This window comes from Phascolarctos cinereus, unplaced genomic scaffold (assembly GCF_003287225.1).
Source record: "Phascolarctos cinereus isolate Bilbo 61053 unplaced genomic scaffold, phaCin_HiC Scaffold_5;HRSCAF=322, whole genome shotgun sequence".
NCBI lineage: Eukaryota > Metazoa > Chordata > Mammalia > Diprotodontia > Phascolarctidae > Phascolarctos > Phascolarctos cinereus.
The window spans coordinates 266,935,545-266,956,684 of record NW_027555958.1 but is presented as its reverse complement, the minus strand read 5'-3'; the positions used below and the strand labels follow the sequence as shown (position 1 = coordinate 266,956,684).

Here is a 21,140-nt window from a genome sequence, read left to right as displayed (position 1 = left end):
CATTAAGCTCTGTAAAGTATAGTGTCCTAAACTATGAATCGTGCTCCGTCATAGAACTGTTTGTGGGGACCTTTGCCTTCAGACTTGTAGCTTTCTTCTTTATTTCATTCTAAAGTTTCTAAACTTTCCTAATCTCCTGACTCTCAAGGCACTGAACTTTCCACGTAACCTTGGTTCTTCAGCCTACTTGGATGATTCAGAGATTTGATCTCATATTGGCCTCTTGCCCCTTTTGCTCCTGCCTCTGTAGCAGCAAACTGTCACTAGTTTTATTGCACATGCTTCCTTTCATCTCATCCTGCAGCCATACAATTCAGACACATGTGTATGTGTGTGCGTGTGTGTGTTTACTATGGTTTATTCACAAGGAAAATGAGCAATATTTTGAAATATCAAGAATTGTGTTATAGACAATTAAAAGCTCATATAAATGATTCTAACTTGGTATAGTCAAAACAGTACCTGAAATTCCTAAGAGTGACAATGTAGGATAGTATGGAAAGAGCCTGCACTTGGGGTCTGGAAAGATCTGGGTTCTAATGTCACCCTTGATACTTATTAGCTTATGTGACTATGGACAAAGTGTTTAACCTTTGTGAGCTTCCATTTCCTCATCTGTAATATAGGGATAGGAATACTTAAAGTATCTACCTCATAATATTGTTATAATACAGGGGATCCCAAAAGTCTTAGTAGAGTTTTAAGCTTTAGTAGCTTTATTAAGCTTAAAATGCACTTAGACTTTTGGGACCCTCTGTATATGTAAAATGATTAATCAACCTTGAGCTACGGAAATGCTGGCTGTCATTATTCTCTGGCTAACATTCTCTGAAAGAAGACCCAAACTTCTCTTTTGAGCAAAGGCCCGTATTTTTAACACCAACATTCTTCTAGTAATGCTCTTTATCTGTAAAGCATGGAATACCACAATCTCCAAAGAATTAAAGTTACAGGTCAAGCAAAGAGCAATGAAGAGATGGATAGTGGACTTGAGTAGAAAAGAAATTAAGGAAACGGGCATTTATTAAGTGCCTGCTCTGTGCCACGAAACATCAAGAGATCACAGTCTGTGAGCCACCCAAACTGGCCTTTTCTCTGTTCTTCATACATGACCCTTCATTTCCCATTTCCATGCCTTGCACTGGCTGTCCCCCATGCCTGCAATGCACTCCTTCCTTACCTTTGCTTTATAGAGCCTTTCTCTTCCTTTATGATGGAACTTGGGCACTATTTTCTGCATGAAGCCTTGTATTTAACAACCATCAACATTTTATTCAACACACCACAACAACAGAGAACCCCAATTTCAACAAAGAGAGACAAGCAAGGCATTCCTAGCTTAAAGCAGAAGATGGTGGATTCTATAGAAGTTGGGTGCTAAAGTGAAGGAAGGAACCTTAAATTTCCTAAATTATGACCAAACAGGGAAGGCTCTGGAAAAGTATTAATGATACTTGGTACACCAACAGGTGATCTCCCTGCTATAACCATACAAAGTACAAGGTGTTTCTTATATAAAGATAAAGCATTTAAGTGATTGTAGAGGAATAGACATTAAGGAAACTACTCTAGCACATCTCATTTGCCCTTTAAGTCACAAGTTTGGTTATGTTATATTGAACAAATTGACCAACCATAAGATCATCTAAGAACAATGATTAACATGGTGCTGACATGTCAATTTTGTCACAAACTCTCCTTGGTAATTATTTTGTCTATACATATAATCCCCTGTTTAGAACACATGACTTGACAGAGAAAGAATCTTAGTGTATTTTAGAAGCATAACTAATGAATAACAGTATCTATTTCCATAGTAACCCTTTGGACCCATAGTTATACCAAAAAAGTACAAATTTCCAATATACTTCTCTCATGGGAAAATGTGTTACTGGCCACCTCAAAGGGCTGAAGGAAAACATAATTTAGAAATCTGATTTGAGAAGTAGAGGAAGAATTGAGAATGGCAACAAAAATGTACTAGGGCTGGGACAGATTAATGGTCAGTGAAAGTCACAAATTGTTTCCCACACAATTCTTGGGAAAATGCCTACAGTTATTCATATACTGCAAACCACTAGATAAAATAAATTTTCATATGACTTGTATCCCTCATTACAATGTAAGCTCATTTTAAGTAAGGATTGTTTAATTCTTTGTATGTGTCTCCCTAGCACCTAGCACAGTGCCTGGCACCTAGGAATGCTTAATAAATACTAGCTGATCAATTGATTGAGGAAGGTCCCCAGCATGTTGAGTACTCTGTGAGAAGACTTGGACAAGAGTCACATAGAATGAGTAGTCACATAAATGAAGTCCATGCTCAGTCATGCTGTTGCCATTCTGGTCTACCCCAAAATGGCATCCTCTTGCACACCAGAACACCTTCATGAATTGAGATTTGGTTTCCTGGGAGCCTTGGACTGAGATCATGCTTCCTGCTCCCAAAATCAAGAAGCCTCTCAATTCCTGAAAGGAATCTACATTTCCTACTTAATCACTGCCCAAAAATATATCTGCTACCTTAACACCCCATGTTCAAGTGGCAGAGAGGAAAACAACTCAAAAGATATTGCTGTAATTTTTGTCCTGTCATTCAGTTAAAAGACTAATTCAACTTGATCAACCTCAAAGTTCATGAGGCATCCTGTCTTCCTCACAGGCTTTTACCTGAATGTAACTCTGAGATTCCCTGTGGCTCTAAAGAGCTTGAACTTGGTGTCAGAAAATCTGGATTTGAGTCTCACTGTACTCTTTACTTGCTATGTGATTCTAGACCACTTGGCTTTACCTCTTTGGGTCTTGTTTTTTACAGCTACTATCCTAGTTCAATCCCTCATCATCATCTCTTGCTGAACTACCTATCAGCATGGTGTATCTGCATCAAAGAAGGTGCTGTGCTTTATGAGTGAAGCAGAATTGCAGTAGCTCAAAAGAAACATGAGATGTGCAAATTTAGACATCACAACTCCACACGTTCATATGGACTATTTGTGCCCGACCTCTGGTAGAGCATTCTGAGCTCATACTGGTCTGATAAGCCATATTTGGACACACTATACCTGGACCCCAATGTAGTCATGTCATTTTGGTTCTCTTTGAGAATGAAGGACGACAACCGTTGCAACAGTCTCCTAATTGGACTCCTCGCTTCCAGTCTCTTCCATTCTCCAAACCACCTTTCTGGCAACATAATCTCCCTAAAACATACTTCTGACCAAGTCATTCCCCTAATTTAGAGTCCTAATGCCACTAGAATAAAATAATAACTCCTCAGCTTGACATTGAAAGTCTTTCAAAGTGTGGCTGCAGTTCACCTTTCCAGGCTTATTGCACATTAGCATACTTTTACTCAATCAATAAGAATTTATTAAGCACCTGCTATGTTCCAGATATTGTGTGAGGAGCCATGGATACAAATACAATGAATAAAATCATCCCTACTCACAAGAAGCTTACATTCTGTCTGGGGAGATAATAAATACATAGATTAGTATATACAAAATAAATTTGGGACCAGACCTGTGATTTTACTGGCATGGAGAAAACTCCTTTTACCAAGCAGATCAGTACCTTTCCTGCAATTTATGGTCTTAGAGGATTGCCTAAAACATTGAAAGATTAAGTGACCTATCCATGGTCACATAGCTATTATGTAAAAGAGGTCTTAAATCTAGGTCTTCCCTACTACAAGGCCCGATTTCTTTCTACTAGAGCGTGTGCCTCTCTATACCACACAAAGATAAACAGAATAAATAGAAAGGAGTTATAAACAAGGTCAGCTGAGAGGAGGGGGACTAGGAGTTTTCAGGAACAGGAAGGCCTTCACGTAGAAGGTGGTGCTTGAGTTGGGTCCTGAAGGAAGGAAATCTTTATCTCATGTGACATCTTATGGGAAGCCTTTCCTGATCCCCTTATTTATTAGTATTCTCCCCTTCATCCTCAAATTATCATGTATATACTTCTCCATTTACATATTGTTTCCCTCCCAAGTAGAATGTGATCTTCTTGAGGACAGTTCTTGTATTTTGTTTTGTCATTGTATTCTACTACAGTGACTTTCACCCAGCAGACCCTTAATAAATAAACACTTATAGATTGGATTTCTAAAATGAGTTGGACTTAATAATCTGTAAGGTTCCTTTCATCTCCAACATCCGGTCATTTTTTTATGACCAAAGAAAAATACCTGTGGGAGAAGCCAGTACTCTGTCATCATCTTCCAGTGTCCTAACTATGCCAGGGATTTTAAACTGGGATCTACAGAGAGGTCTGTAGATAGATTTTAGAGGGTCCATGAACTTGGATGAAAAGAAAAATGCATCATTATTTCAACATAGGGCAGCTAGGTAGCACAGAGGCTAGAGTGCCCCTCCTGAAGTCAGGAACACTTGTCTTCCTGAGTTCAAATCCAGTCTCATATACTTACTAGCTGTATGACCCTGGGCAAGTCACTTAACCTTGTTTGTCTCAGTTTCCTCATCTGTAAAATGAAATGGAGAAGGAAATGGCAGATCACTCCAGTATCTTTGCCAAGAAAACCCCCAAATGGGGTCACTGAAATGACTGAACAACAACATTTCAATATAATTGGTTTCATTATTAGTCTTATGCATTTTATTTTATTTATTAAAAAGCACCATTCTGGGAGGGGATAGGCCTCACCTGACTGCCAAAAAAGATGAACAATTCGTGACATAGACTGTCCCAGTTTTGCTATACTGTGGCCTGCCAATTGGCCAGAGACCCTGAGACATCATCAGCATTTCTGCCAATCAGGGAGCATTTTATCACATGTGGTAGAGTTAGGAAACATCATAGAAAAGACAAGACTAATTTATTCTGTTGCAAATTCTGTTCCCCTCCTCACACAGTGACTGATTTAACCTTCTTTCCCAGGTTCAGTCAGATGACTCTAAATAGAATCTGTTGTTTACTTCCTAAGTAAGTCTAGGGAGACAGTCTGTGTGCTTGTGGCGTTGGGACACCCTCTTAGCCAAGGATTAACCAGAAATCATAGGGAACAACAAAACCACTTAGCCAGAACTAGCTGTACTTCAGTGAATGACTGCATTACCCTGTAGAGGGTATCTCCTCTTGGTTTGAGTGACTCAGCTTCACATGTTTGGTTTTGGCACTGCAGGAGACAATCAGATTCAGTGTCCCTTTAAAGTATTATCACTTCTGTGTTCCACTCCTGATTCTTCCCATTCATTTACAAATTGAAAAATAAGCCCCCAAATTTTTTTTCTGGTATCAATCAGCTAAGAAGCATTTATTAAGTAGCTTCTATGTGCTAAATATTTAGGATACAAATACAGTAGATGATACAAACCTTCTAACTAGGGCATCAAATACATATAAAAGTATATACAGAATAAATACAAATAATACAAGGTATATTGGGAGAGGAGACACTAGCAATTGTGGAGATGAGGAAAGATCATGTAGAATCTTCATGTAGAAGATGGCACTTGACCTGAATCTTGAAGGTATAGGGGAATCCTCCGAGTCAGAAGTAGGAAGGGAAGTACATTTCAGGCATGAGGGACAGCTGCTATAAACTGGAGGTAAGGGTGTGGTGTAGGAGGAAAATAAAGAAGGCCAGTTTGGCAGGATTAGAGAGTACAGCATTGGGACTAATGTACAACCAGCAGAAAATGCGGGGTCAGGTTGTATAGGGCTTTAAAAGCCAAACAGATGCATTTATATTTAATCTTGGAGGCACTAGGGAACCACTGGAGTTGAGTGAAGAGAGAATTAACATAGTCAGATCTACTGTTAAAGAAAAACACTTTCATAGCAGTAAGATGGACTGGGAGTAGAGACAGACTTGAAGAAAGGAGGCCACTGCAATCATCTAGGTAAGAGAAAATGGAGACCTGAACTAAGGTAGAGGAAAGGGGTCAGATGCTAGAGATGTTGTGAAGGTTGAAACAGCAAGATTTGGCAACTGTTTTAATATGTGGGATGAGGGTGAAGGGAGAGTGAGGAGTCACTAATGCTGAAGTTATGAACCTGCCTCATGGAAAAAATGGTAGTGTCTTTGCTAGAAGGGGGGAAGTTTGGACAAGGGATGTGATGGGGGAAAGATAAGGAACTCTGTTTTAGACATGTTGAGTTTAAGAAATCTCTAGGTCATCCACTTTAAAATGTCCAATAGGCAATTGGTGATGAATGATTAAAGCTCACAGAAGAAACTGGGGCTGGAACTGGAATGTAAAAGAAAAGCATGGCTTAGGAGAGCCGTGGCAGATACCCACAGTCAGGGGACATGGTTTGGATGATGAACCAGAAAACTTCAGAATGCTCTCTTCAATAGGATCTTAAATCTGCTGTAGCCAACTTTCATCCATACTAGAGAGATTTTAAGCACTGATAGATGCTGCAATTTCAAGGATGCTTCCTAAAATCTTTTTGGCCTACCAAGCAGTGCTGTTTCTACTAAAACTTTTGCTTACTGATCAAAATTGAAATAATTTAATTTCATCTTCTCTTCTGGAAATGTTGTAGAAGAGGTCAGGAAAAGGTTGGACTACATGGTCTTTAGGGTTCCTTCCACTTCATAGATTCTGTACTTCATTGCCCCTGTGTCCCTTTCTATTTCTGAAAAAGCTACTACTTGGCAGTGAAGTATCCAAAAGGAAAGTTGAAGGAAAGAGAATTACTCTGAGGACCTTATTCCAAATGTGTTCTCTCTTCAGTCCTCCAATTCCATTCCTGTCTCACTTACTTTTAGCACATGTCTTAGCTTCCTACTTTACTGAGATCTTGGACAGCTAAAGGAAATTCCTCCCATTCCCTTCCTCTCTTCAGTACCTTGCTGCCTCATTTCCATTTTCCCCAGATGTTTTTGGTCATACAACCATATCAGTAAAAAATCTCAATTCACGTGCTTAATATGCATATGTCTCTATCTTTATGTAGAGATAGATAGTTCACATTATAAATGTCTAAAATTATATACATTTTACTCTGCTGATAATTATGTATATTATAAAACTTTAAAAAATTTTGAAAGGACAAAATAAAGAGTAAATAATATGATTCTAGGATCAATCAGAAACCACTGAAATTTAATATAGGAGGGGGGAGCAGCAACATGGACAGACCTGTGCTTTAGGAAAGCTGCTTTGGCAGCTGTGTAGAAAATGGTTTGGGGAGGGGAAAGATGATACAGGAAAGCCCATTAGGAGACTGTTGTGTGGGGGCCTGGACTGGGATAGTAGCTTTGTGAATAGAGAGAAGAGACAGATGTGAGGGATGTAGTGGCAGAAATGTCAAAATTTGTCAACCAATTGGATATGTAATGTGAGCTAGAGAGAGCAATCAAAGATGATACTGAACTCGTGAGCCAAGATGATGTATGAAAGGTGGTACCAAATCTTTTCAGGGAACTTTAGAGAAGAGGGAGAGGGGAAATTGGTTTGGAGGGAAAGATAATGTGAAAGATGTGGGATGTAGATTGTAACTCATCCAGACTTGCTTATCCTGAGCCACTCATTCTTGCCCACTGAAAAAGCAAAAGGGTTGGCAGGGCCCTTACTTACCAGCTGTTGCCACAGAGCCTCTCTAGCAGGGGGTGCCTGCCAGAGTCATAAGGGAATGTGGGAATGACGTGGTTGTTGTTTGTTGTTTGTCCTTCGTTCCTGAAGAGAGGACCATGACATAGGGAAGGAGACGCCATGACTTGCAAGTGAATTGGATTAAGTGAGGGAGGGCTGTGCAAAGTTACCAGCCTCATTCTCTCCTCCAGAGCCATCTGGGTCCAGTGATATAGATCAGGATGACTGGAGATGACCCTGAATGACCTTGGCCTTTTAAAGCTAAGGTCTTTCCCAGGTCTCAGTTTGACTGAGGCAATGCCCATTCGGTAATTAAGGCTAGGTAAGAAATGAGGCAAAGAAAGGCCTCTTTTACCTAGTTGAAAAAAAAATCAATCTGGGAGAGGAAGACCCTTAGGGTTTTTGGCCAAAACAGAAACAATTGTTACTTACAGTCATTCTGAGCCATCAGGGCCCAAACAATGACCAAGTGAGGCTTGGGCTGGGACCTATAGATGACCAGTCAATTAGAGCCAGAGTGATTTGGGTTGAAGGCATGGTTCTTAAAGAAGGAAATGGGGGGGGTGGAGCCAAGGTGGCTAAGTGAAAGCAGTGACTTGCTTGAGCTCTCCCCCAAATACCTGTAAAAAATAACTCTAAACAATCTGGATGGTTGATGGGAAAGGTCTGTTGTGCTGGGCTGAGAGAAGAGTGAAGTTCAGCCTGGGCAAACCTAGAGCAGGCCTCAGGGACCTGAATCATTGGCAGCTGTGGTGGTTTCCAGTCTTCTTAACCCTTAAACGCCAAAGACAACTTAGAAGGTCAGTAGGAAAAGTCTGTTAGACCCAGGTGAGAGAGGAACGTGGTCTGGCCCAAGCCTTAGCACAGCCCTGTTGGTGGCTGCTTCTGGAGCTCTCAGCCCACAGAAAGTAGGAGAATTGAGCAGCTAATCAGAGAGAGACTGCGGAGATGTCTTTGCTGGCACTGAAGCAGGATTCTCTTGCTTTGCCCATGCTTGTATCTGGATCACAGTCCTAGGTGGCAGTCCTGGCAAGAGGAGGAGCACTGGCATGGTGGAGCTTGTGGCAGCAGTGAAAAGAGAATCCTCCTCACAGTTCCAAGGCAGAAAAGAGTGCCTGTGGCCACTAATAGACCACAGCACAAGCCAGGAAAGTAATAAACACCTCTCTTTTGAGCATACCACCTTGGAAGAACTGAAAATCTACAGGTCCCTAGAAGTATCTTTGAAAACAGCTGCACAACACCCCTAAAGCTTGAGACAGTATACCCTCCACATGGAAGCAGACCCCTACCTTGAAAAAGAGTTAGAGTCAAGTGATTGACTGGGAATATGAGCAAACAGTGGAAAAAAACCTCAGGCTATAGAATCTTACTTTGGTGACAAAGAAGATCAAAACTTATAGTCAGAAGACAACAAAGTCAAAGCTCCTACATCCCAAGGCCTCCAAGAAAAATATGAATTGGTCTCAGGCCACGGAAGAGCTCAAAAAGAAATGTGAAAAGCAAGTAAAAGAAGTAGAGGAAAAATTGGGAAGAGCAATGAGAGCGAAGCAAGAAAATCATGAAAAAGGAGTCAACAGTTTGCTAAAGGAGAACCAAAAAAAAAATACTGAAAAAAACCCCTAAAAAAATAGATTAACCCAAATGGCAAAAGAGGTCCAAAAAGCCAATGAGGAGAAGAATGCCTTAAAAAAACAAAATTGGCCAAATGGAAAAGGAGGTCCAAAAGCTCATTGAAGAAAATAATTTCTTAAAAATTAGAATGAAGCAAATGGAAGCTAATGACTCTGTGAGAAATCAAGAAATTATGAAATAAAACCAAAAGAATGAAAAAATAGAAGACAATGTGAAACTTATCATTAGAAGAACAAATTATCTGGAAAACAGATCCAGGAGAGATCATTTAAAAATTATTGGACTACGGAGAAGCTAGGTGGCACAGTGGATAGAGCACCGGCCCTGAAGTCAAGAGTACCTGAGTTCAAATCAGGCCTCAGACCAAACACTTGACACACTTACTAGCTGTGTGACCCTGGGCAAGTCACTTAACCCCAACTGCCTAAAAAAAAAATTATTGGACTATCTGAAAGCCATGATCAAAAAAAGAGCCTAATTCATAGCAGCTCTTTTTGTGGTGGCAAAGAATTGGACATTGAGAGGATGCCCATCAATTGGGGAATGGCTGAACAAGTTGTGGTATATGAATGTAATGGGATACTATTGTGCTATAAGAAATGATGAACAGGCTGACTTAGAAAAACCTGGAAAGACCTATACGGTCTGATGCTGAGTGAAGTGAGCAGAACCAAGAGGACTTTGTACACAATAACAGCCACGTTATGCCATGACTAATATTGTTAAACTGAACCCTTCTCAGCATTACAAGGATCTAAGACATCTCCAGAGGCCTCGGGATGGAAAATGCTGTCCACATCCAAAGAAAGAAGTATGGAAGTCGAATCGCTATCACTTATTTTTATCTTCTGTTGAGTTTTGTTTCATCTTTCTGATGGTTCCTCCTATTGGTTTTAATTTTTACTTACAACTTCACTAATGTGAAAATATGTTTAATAGGAATGTAAATGTAAAGCCTATGTCAGATTGTGTGCCATCTTGGGGAGGGTGGGGGGGAGGAAAGGGGAGAAAAATTTTCAACTCAAAAGCATATGGAAGTGATTGTTGATAAATCAATAAATTAATAAAATTGAAAAAAAAAAGAGCCTAGACATCATCTTTCAAGAAATTATCAGGGAAAACTGCCCTGAAATTCTAGAACCAGAGGGTAAAATAGAAATTAAAAGACTCCACTGATCACCTTCTGAAAGAGATACCAAAAGGAAAACTCCTAGGAATATTATAGCCAAATTCCAGAGTTCCTAGGTCAAGGAGAAAATATTGCAAGCAGTTAGAAAGAAACAATTCAAGTATTGTGGAAACACAATCAGGATAATATAAGATTTAGCAGCTTCTACATTAAGGGATCAGAGGGCTTGGAATGTCATATTCCAAGGTTCTGGAGGCCAAAGGAGCTAGGAATAAAACCAAGAATCACCTCCCCAGCAAAACTGAGTATAATCCATCAGGGGAAAAAATAGACATCCAATGAAATAGAGGACTTTCAAGCATTCTTGATGAAAAGACCAGAGCTGAATAGAAAACTTGAATTTCAAGTACAAGACTCAGGAGAAGCATGAAAAGGTAAACAGGTCAGGGGCAGCTAGGTGGCACAGTGAATAGAGTTCTGGCCTTGGAGTCAGGAGGACCTGAGTTCAAATCTGGCCTCAGACACTTGACACTTAACTAGCTGTGTAAGCCTAGGCAAGTCATTTAACCCCAATTGCCTCACCAAAAGAAAAAGAAAAAGTGAAAAGGCAAACAGGAAAGAAAAATCATAAAGGACTTATTAAAGTTGAATTGTTTATATTCCTACACGGTAAGATGATATTTGTAATGCATGAGACCTCAGTATTAGGGTAATTGGAGGAAATATATATGTGTGTATGTGTATATATATATATATATATATATATATATATATATATATATATATATATGTATGTATAGACAGAGAGTACAGGGTGAGTTGAATATGAAGGGTAATATCTATAAAATAAAATTAAGGGGTGAGAGGATTATACTGGGAGAAAGGGAGAGGTAGAAGGGGGTAAATTATCTCACACAAAAGAGGCAAGCAAAAACTTTTACAGTGGAGAGAAAGAGGAAGGAGGTGAGAGGGAATGAGTCAATCTTACTCTCATCAGATTTGGCTTAAGGAGGGAATAACATATGCACTCAATTGGGTATAGAAATCTATCTTACCCTACAGGAAAATAGGGGGGAAGGGGATGATAGAAGGAGGGGCAGATTGGGAGAAGGAATAATCAGAAGCAAACACTTTTGAGAAGGGACATGGTCAAAGGAGAGAATAGAATAAATAGATAGGATGAAGGGAGGTATATTAGTCTTTTGAAACATAACTATTATGGGAGTGTTTTGCATGACTAATCATGTATTAACCTATATCAAATTGCTTGCCTTCTCAATGAGGGTGGGTGGGGAGGGAGGAAGGGAGAGAATTTGGAACTCAAAAAGTTTTTTAAATGAATGTTAAAAATTGTTTTTACATGCAACTGGGAAATAAGATATACAGTCAATGAGGTATAGAAATTTATCTTGCCCTACAGGAAAATAGAAGGGGATAAGAGAAAGGGGGGGGTGATAGAAGGGAGGGCAGATTGGGGAAGGGGTATTCAGAATGTATGTTGTCTTGGGGTGAGGGGAGGGGAGAGATGGGGAGAAAATTTGGAACTCAAAATCTTGTGAAAGTGATTGTTGGAAACTAAAATAAATTAATTGATTTAAAAAAATAAATCTAGCCCATAAACCCCAAGATATCTTGCAAGGTTTCAGTGATCAAAACTTATATTCCTTTGGGTAGAGCACCCACAGGTAAAGGTGTGGCACCCAATGTGGACAGAGGGAGAGGAGGGAAAGAAGGAAGGAAGGAAAGAAAGAAGGAAAGAAGGAAGGAAGCTAGCTGCATTGTATAACTAGAACTGGCCAGTTGGTCCCCAGTGGCACAGCTCCTCACAGATTGCTGTTTGTCCTTCATTCTTGAAGGGGACCATGACATCAGGAAGGTGATACCATGACTTGCAAGTAAAGGAATGAGGTGGATAGGCTGGAGAGATGAGGGAGATTGGAACTTGCCCACTGCCACCTGCACAGTTACTCTGCCTTGAAGACCAATCCTCAGCTCAGAAGAGGGGAGGTTGGGAGCTTGTACAGTGGAGGGAAGTAGAAGAACAATGGAGTGTGAAGGATGATGGTGAGTGTAGTTGTGTGGTAGTTAAGCTTTAGGCCTATATATAGCAATGGTTAATTAATCACTTGACCCCTTGAGATCGAGCCAAAGACTCCATATGTTGGAGACTACTGACCTATGGTACTCTGTCCTCTTTATACAGATAAGAAGGTAAATATCCATGCTTGGCTTATTTCCCTATTGAGCTTTATACTCCTTGAGGGCAGGAACTGCATCTTTTTCACCTTTCTATCTCCAAAGGTTCTTGCACTTATCACACTTAATATTTTCTTCTGAATGAGTAAATGAGAAATAAGGTTCCTGGATAATATATTCATCATCCCAATCAATAGTTATCCATTGAGCCCTGCTCTGTGCTAGCAGATGGGGGGAATCATAGGATCTAAGACTTCAGTCCCTGATCTCCAGGAACCTGTACTCTAGACAGGGTTGTTGTTTTTTTTTAATGCATAAAGAGATTAAAAACAATTTAAGCATGTAAAATGAATGCTAGGTATAAGCGCTATACGAATTTGGGGAAAGAAGCATTGATTGGAAAACCAGGTCCTACATAATCAAGAATTTGTTGAATTTAGAGAAATATTAGGCCTGATATTTTTTCCGCTTGAGTCAGTGTACTGGGTAGGAAGCCAAGCTTGGAGTCCAGAAATCCAAAGTTCAAATCTTGCCTCTGACATTTACTAATATGGTGACTGTGGGCAAGTCACATCATCTCTATCAGGGAACTGTCTAAGATTCTAGGTCACAGAAGGGTTTCAGAGTTCTCAAACCAATGAAAGCACAGATTCTTGATGAATGATCTCTTTATATTGGGTAGGAGGAAGAGCTGAGATTTGAAGGTCTATATAAAGAAAGGAATTGTAAAAATAAAGACAAGCAGGTAGGTTATACATCATTCATCACTTCCATTTCTTTCAGCTCTTTTTTGATCCTCTTTTTAAGAAATAACTGATCCAGGCAGAGGGCACAAGACATCTTATATCCTTTAATATATAATAGCTATTATGTATATGGTACTTTAAAATTTGCAAAATACCATATACCTGTTATCTCATTTGATACAATAACTCTGCTGGGTGCTAACCCCATTTTATGGAGGAAGAAACTGAAGCATAGACAGGTTAAGTAATTTGTCCAGGGTCGTACTGCTAATAAGGATGTTGGAGGTGGGATTTGAATTCATGTCTTCCTAACTCCAAATCCACTGTGGTGTAGGTGTGTGTGTGTGTGTGTGTGTGTGTGTGTGTGTGTTTTAAAACACCAGATTTTTTTCTTTCTTTTATTTTTTCTTCTCTCATCACTCCACCAAATATTCAGACATGCGAAAAAAAACACATACACTGATAGCAACTCCTTCAGTTAGGGCCCAATGCTACTAAGGGGAACCAGATGAAATAAAAATGTTCCTGGAAAGCCAAGCAATTAAAATAGAAACCAAAGTATAAGAAGTCCAAATGCCAAGACAGCACTGCTTCAAACAGTGATTTTCATTCATAAAGGGTTTTATTTAATTCAGGCACCCAAGGCTTCTCTGCCATGGTGATTGGCCACAGTTCATCTATTTGTGATGTCAGCATACTTTTCACCAGCTACACTACTGTTTGCTATACTAAATTTCAATTTGTGATTTCGCTAGATGAAATTTGCTCCTAAGATAATGGAAGTTCGGTCTGTTAAAATCCTATCAAGTAAGCTATGCTTAGATAACAATGCGAGGGGGAAATGCCACATTGAAAGCTAGAATCCTTTCATTTCTAGAAAAGCTTCTCTATTCAGTCTGCCTGTCAGAGACTCTGACTGCTTAGCATTTTGACATTTTGACAGGGTATCATTGTAATAAGGGTGAATAGAGTAGTTTTAAAAATGACCACCCTGCCTTAAGTCAGATTCTGTCATTCACTGAATACAGTTGTTTTTTTCTCTTGCTTGTCCAAGACATTGGATGTCTTTAACAGAGAGAGAAGGGAGCTGTCAGGAAGTCACTGCAAAGTGTGAGAAACTGTTAGGACTCACCTATGTCCAGTTAGATAGGGAAATCATAGCAGATTTATCTATCCAGTAATAAGTTCCATGAGGTCAGGGATCATTTTTATTCACTTTTATATTTCAATTCAGGTAGACCAATATTGATTGGTCTTACTTTAGAGCTTACTTTAGAGCCTTGCACAGAGTAGAGATGCTTTAAATATTTTTGGATTCAATTAAAATTTGCACTCAAGAGTGTGTTGTTCACTTTAGAAAACCCAACAGTGAAACTAAACTCTCACTCTTAAGTAAGCCAAAAGGCCAATGAATGATGGGGGGTAGAGGTGGGGCAGAAAAAGAAGACAAGTTCACTGTTTTCTTGGGTCTCTTCAGGAAAATCAGAAGGAAATGGCAAAATGCATGTTACTCTCTGTGACTTCATCGAGCCCTGGGATACCCTGAGTACCACACAGAAGAAGAGTCTAAATCAGCGATACCAGATGGGTTGTGAATGCAAGGTAAGCAGAGTAAGCAGATAATTTCTGCTATCATTCAAGGGCTACTGATCAGCCAGTTCTTAGTATCAGAGCAGAGGTTCCAAGGTATCCTTCAGTTTACCATGGTGCTGTGGAACTCAGGTTTACTATGTCAAGTATGCACCTGTACATCCTTATGTGCCACAGGCCTCTCACTTTGGTAAAGCTGCCTAGGTTTGAAAGCCCTCTTAGGATGTGGCTGGTTTTCCCATTCTCTGGTAACTCCAGGTTCCTACAACCACTCCTGCTACTCCTACTTCCTTCCTCTAGTTCCCACTTGATTACCCTCCACAGCTTCCATTAGACTCTAGTGCAGGGAAGCATTCACAAATGGTGATTTTATTGCCCTGAAATTCAGGGCCCTTCTATGCCCAGACACTCTATGTCACTGCCTTATTTGTTCTAAAGCTACCTCTTCTTGATGACAACAAGTTCCATTCTAAGTCGGGCAAGTTTTCTGCCTTCCTCCTTGTTTTCCATGGTTTAGTCCATCATGTGTGACCCTATAATTTAGATTATAAATTTTAAAGATTGTACTTCCGGTAACCAGTCCTTAAGTCCCATCACCACCCTTGAAAGCAGTGGTGGGGCTAATGCGGCAGGATCCAGTTGGAAAGATGCATTTTTAGCCAAGAAGATAAACCTGACAAGGTTGTTCTGTATTTTAGGAAAAGGGAAAGGGTTTGATTAAAAGGAATAATTTACTGGTCACAGTAGTGCACAACTCTAGTTGCTGCTACCAAGGAGACTGTGGCTGGCGGATCACTAGCTTAGGAGTTCTGCACTTCAGTGGGCTAAGCCAGTTAGGTGTCTGCTCTAATGTTGGGTACTAATATGGTGAGGCCCCTAGGAGGAGGAGGAGGAGGGGAGAAACCTGGCTAATCCAGGAGGTAAGAAGGCTAATTCAACCTAGGTTAGATAAGCAAAGTAAATCAAAGTTTCTGTGCCAATCATAGGTGGGATCAGGCCCATGAATGGCCACTATATTTCTTACCTAGATGAGATAGGGAGAACCAGTCTCCAGAAATAAAAATTTTATTTAAAAAAAAACAAACAGCAAATTGCAACATTTATGTATTTTAAATTTAGTTGTTAATTTTTTGAAAGGAGGTTTAAGCTTTTATTTTTCAATTTGATGAATAAAAATAATGTACTTTATGATTACTCAGTAAACGTTCACCTTTTAAAAAATAAAATAAAATGCTGTGGGTGTATGCCTTTTTGAGATGTGCTGTGCACACCTGTGCTATATGGCATCATTCATCTAAATCCAGCAAATCTGCTTCTAACGCCAGGCTTTATGAAAGAAGTGGACTTCATGGGGTAGAAATGGTGGAGCAGTGACAAATGATGGCCATAAGGAATACAATATGGCTACAGGATTCCAAGGCTCACCTTTGCCAGGTCATTTTTAAGGGAAATGCGGTAAATTTGGATAAGCAAATGTAGATAGATCTGGCCATGTGATCTGCAGCTGATAAGAGACCTGGAAGGGAATTCAGTAGGAAGAATGTGAATCTTGTGGATGTTTTTGCACTTTAGCTCAAAAAGATAAGCACGTGTATGTACCTTTTCTAACAGAGCCACCTGTATCAGACCCTTGCCAACATTCAAGCCCTTTGCACTTGTGGGCATGTGTAGATCTAGGATGTTCGAAATATTGTCATGAGGAAGAGACTTTTTCAAAATCGGCTGAGAGATGTTTTCACTTTGATAGCTAATCATTTGGTGTGGTCCTGACTTAAAAAAAGAAACAAACAAAAAAACCCTGACATCCAAACTCAGTCTTTGGTCTCTAAATCCAAAGTTTTTCCACTTAAACACCAGACTGGACTTTTGCAGTACCCTCCAGTAAATGTATTAGTTGCTTAGTTATTTAGCAGGTATGGAGGGTCCCTAGAAGAAATCCTTTGGATCCTAGAGCCTCTCCCAGCCTTGGACTTGTGGTTTCCTTTCTCAGAATGGCATTATGCCACTGGGGGCAAAAATGAATGATAAAAAGTAATGGTAACTATTTTAGGCAGACAGTAAGTCACGTGCAGGGGGAGCTAGGACTAAATTTATGAGCTGTAGCTTCCCAAGCCATTTTTTTTTCCCTTGCTCAAAAGATCATAAAATCTTTTCCTATTTCCTCATGTACCCCCTCCCCCACCTTAGCCTTTTGAAATTCAAAATGGCAGAGTGCCAATGTCCCACATTTAAACCTTCAACTTTTTTTTTTAGGCAATTGGGGTTAAGTGACTTGCCCAGGGTCACACAGCTAGTAAGTGTCTAGTGCTTGGTCTGAGGCTGAATTTGAACTCAGGTCCTCCTGACTTCAGGGCCGGTGCTCTATCCACTGTGCCACCTAGCTGCCCCACCTTCAACTCTTAACAGCAGTTTAGAATGTTATCTATCACCTAGCATACAATTAAAATTCAGTCTTTTATGATTTATTGGATTTTTGACGTGGTGAAAGTATTCACTACCTTGCATAGCCTCAAGTTGCTCTATAAATAGGATGATCATCATCTGATTTCCAGCACCACAGGCTCACAATTGGATCATAATAATAATCTTTTTCATTTGTATAATGCTAATCTCCACAAAACTCAATATATTTTCCCCCTTTTTCATTCTTCCATTATGATCAACCTGGAACAGAGAATTTGGAAAGGGAGACAGGCTGTATTTATGTGCTCCAAGCACACTAGTAGAAGCTTAGAAAGCCAAAGTATTTGTCATACTGCAAGCCTATGGCATAGTGGCTTTCTCTCCTGGACCAGACTGCCTCCTTTTGGGTTGCAAAATGGATTCAAAAGAGATAGTCCATCTAAAATCAGTGTGATAAGAAGAGCAAGTAAATCTAGTCCTAATAGATAAGTTCAAAATCCCAATTTTGGGACCTCTACTCTTTGTGTGGCCTTGGGCATCACTTAAATTTCTCTGAGCTACTTTTTCTTTATCTATAGAATGAAAGATCTTGGCTAGATAGTCTTTTACAGCTTTAAATCCTAGAATCTTCTTCACTTAATTTGGTCTTTGCCCCTAAGTCTGTCTTGTGACCCTGTTTTTATTTTCTCCCTAGATTTCTCGATGCCCCATGATCCCATGTTATGTATCTTCACCAGATGAGTGCCTGTGGATGGACTGGGTCACAGAGAAGATCATTTATGGGCATCAGGCAAAGTATTTTGCCTGTATCAAGAGGAGTGATGGCTCCTGTGCGTGGTACCGTGGGGCAGCACCACCCAAGCAGGAGTTTCTTGATATTGAGGACCCATAACTGGACTGGCAGAACCCTAACAGCCAATAGAAAAGCCTCCAAGAGTTTAGACAGGTCCAACTCTGACATTACTTCCAAGAAACAGCATGAAAATATAATCATCCAATTGTGTCAAAATTAGGTGTGATTTTTATTTTCCTTTTTTTTTTTTTTCAAACATGATGCTACATCTCTAGGGAAAGGGAGAAGGAGGGCACAGAGTTCCCATCCTATCTAGACTCAGGCTAAGTGCTGTATTTTTCAGTTCTCATTCCTCAGAATGATAACCACCAGGAAATTCCCTGGAAATCTCTACCCCACCAGCACCCCTATTTTGGAATGTTGCATTTAGCAAAAAACCAATGAGGTTCATTGCAAGATTCTGTGTAGCAGGCCTACCAGGTATCTCTCATCTTGAGTAGCATGTCCCTCATTTCATAAAGCTTCCTTCCCCCCTGTTCTCACTTTGTCAGTCCCTACCTTTCCCAAAAGCCCTTCCTTTTCTTCCTCCCCACCACCATTTCCCTGTGTCTGTGCCTTTCACAGGTTCTCAGAATCTCATGTCTCAGTGAGTGTCCATGAAATGCCATTTGTACAACCAGCACCCAGACTTCTTGGTTTTGAAGGCACCTAAAACTTAGCACTCAACAGAATGGAGCCCCAGGGACCCTGGAAATATGCAGAGGCAACAAAATTTCCAGCTGAACACAGTTTTCAGCTTTAGTCTGTCTCCCACAGTGGGAATCTGTTGGATTCTACTCTGAACATCAAAGACTTATGAGGGAAGCGAAATGAAGGATGCTCTGGTCTATATACTTAGCTTTGAATCCTGAGAGTTGCATGGCATGCCTTTGAAAAAGGCATCTGCAGTAGTGCAGATGACATGGATATGTAGCATTAGTGTTAAAGTTCCTCTAGACTCCCAAAGAGATTGACAGTTGCCATTTTGCTCTCAGGTTTCTGCAAATGCTATTTGGCTAGCAACATAGTACTATGGTTTCTTATGTAGGGAGGAAAGGGATTTTGGAGGTAAGAAGGTTAAATGAAGCTCTTATTTCTGCCTGGGTTTCTCTAGGACATCATGACCTGCTTTAGAGGCATCTCATCTCAAGATTTAATTCATCAGTCCAAATGCCAGGTAAACCACCATCTGCTTATATTTTCCATGTCAGAAACACAACATAGTGAAGAAAATCAGATGACCCCAGAGCAGAATACTAAAGATCGTTCATTGTCCCTAGTAATTAAAATAAAGATAGGCAAATATCTTTACTGATAGTAAAAGGGAGTTAGTCATCTCCTTTTTGCCTCTGTTGTAAAAGTGACCTACTTCCAGAAGACAGACAGACAGACAGACAGACAGACAGACACACACACACACACACACACACACACACACACACACACACAGAAATTGTAATTAAATTAAAATCTGGCAGCCTATGAGTGATCTTTCTTCTGTGAAACTACTTCACCAAACTGTCCATCATTTGAGCCTATTCTGCAGTAACTCCAAAACAATTAGTGACCCCCAAGTGTCATGGAGCCTCTTTTGCCTGGGATCCAGTCAGCATAGGCCTTGATAATTTACCTTTCTAGGGCAAATTATTAAGAGAACATCCAGAAATAATCCCCTGCAGATCTGCTTTGGGGATATTTTCATGCTCTTTGTCAGTAGAAGATTTTCAAGATGTCACATTGGACCAATGGAAGTGATTTCACTCTAGTCAAGCCAATGTAACATTCCCCATTTGCTTACTTTGTGATGAAATCATAAGCGACATGTGACATTTACTTTTTTCTCTGATTTCCCTTTCCTTTTAGTGTTTATGGTTGTTTTGGGCATCGGTTATATCATTACTGTGCTGTGTTTCCACCTCCTAACCACCTCCAACCCCGTTGTTAGGTGTTAGAATTGCACTTTCTTTTAAAAGGTTTCTATAATGGAAGCATTTGACACAGAGTGGAAAGAGTGTCAAGTTAGCCTATGAAGATAGATTCCTCTGGACCTTTTCTTTAGCTGTTTAATTGCCTTTGCTTCTTTCCTTTCCCCTCTTTTTATACCTTCTTGTTCAAATTCCTGCAAAGTCAACAGGTCTTTGAGAAAGTTGTCTTGGGGGGACAGGCTATATATAAATAAATATATATATATACATATATATATATTTTTTATTCCTTGCTAGTTAGTCTTCTTTCCTTTCTTAATAGGAAAGAAAAAAAAATTCCAGTTGCAGGTGAGATAAGGAGCCCTTCCAGTAGCTTTACAATAAATGTTATCACATATATATACATACATACATACATATATATATGTGTGTATATATTGTTTATGAAGGATCTTCATTTGGCATTGCTTTAATTTATATGTTACACAATCTAAGCACTGTTCTTTTTACCCTTCCTCCATGCTCTTCTTTGTGCAAGCAACTCAAAATATTTTTAAAGAAAGTTTACATTATAGTTATTTTCAAATCTTTGCTTATAAGTATTAAGAAATATCTAAATGGCTGCCATAATTTAAAGCTTTGGGGGTTTTTGTTTTGTTTTGTTTGGATCTTTTTGGGGCAATATGTTTTTGCTGGAATATGAAGTCTGAAACCTTCTTGTGCTGGGAACACATGAAAGTTGTTGAAAAATGACAAGCAGTCTGTGCATGTCTCTGACGCTTTGTATCATTCTTAAGTGAACATTCAGTCATTGGACAATAAACAGTATTATCAAATAAAATTTTGTCTCCACTATATTCAAGGTACCTATCACACAACCAGTTGATCTCTAACACAATCACAGAATCTCAGTTAGAATAAACTTTATGTCCAACCCCTTCCCAAAAAGAATGCTCTAAAATATACCTGACAAATGGTAATCCAGTTTTTGCTCAAATATCTCAAGTGAAGAGCAATACACTCCTTTCCAAGGTAATCCATTTCCCTTTTGGATAGCTCTAAATGTAGGAAAAATTTTCTATATCAAAGGAGCCAATTCACTAAGGAACACTTGCATTA

The 21,140-nt window shown here is 39.7% G+C and overlaps 1 protein-coding gene across 1 annotated transcript in view; it reads left to right on the top strand.

Moving 5' to 3' along the window:
- The window catches only part of TIMP2 (TIMP metallopeptidase inhibitor 2), a 91,138-nt gene extending 70,276 nt beyond the window's left edge, over positions 1-20,862 (top strand). Inside the window, exons 4-5 of the mRNA XM_020965923.2 lie at positions 14,749-14,873; positions 17,959-20,862. Of these exons, the coding sequence (XP_020821582.1) occupies positions 14,749-14,873; positions 17,959-18,156 (323 nt within the window). The 3' untranslated portion in view covers positions 18,157-20,862. The remainder of the gene's footprint in view (positions 1-14,748; positions 14,874-17,958) is intronic.
- Positions 20,863-21,140: the final 278 nt, after the last annotated feature.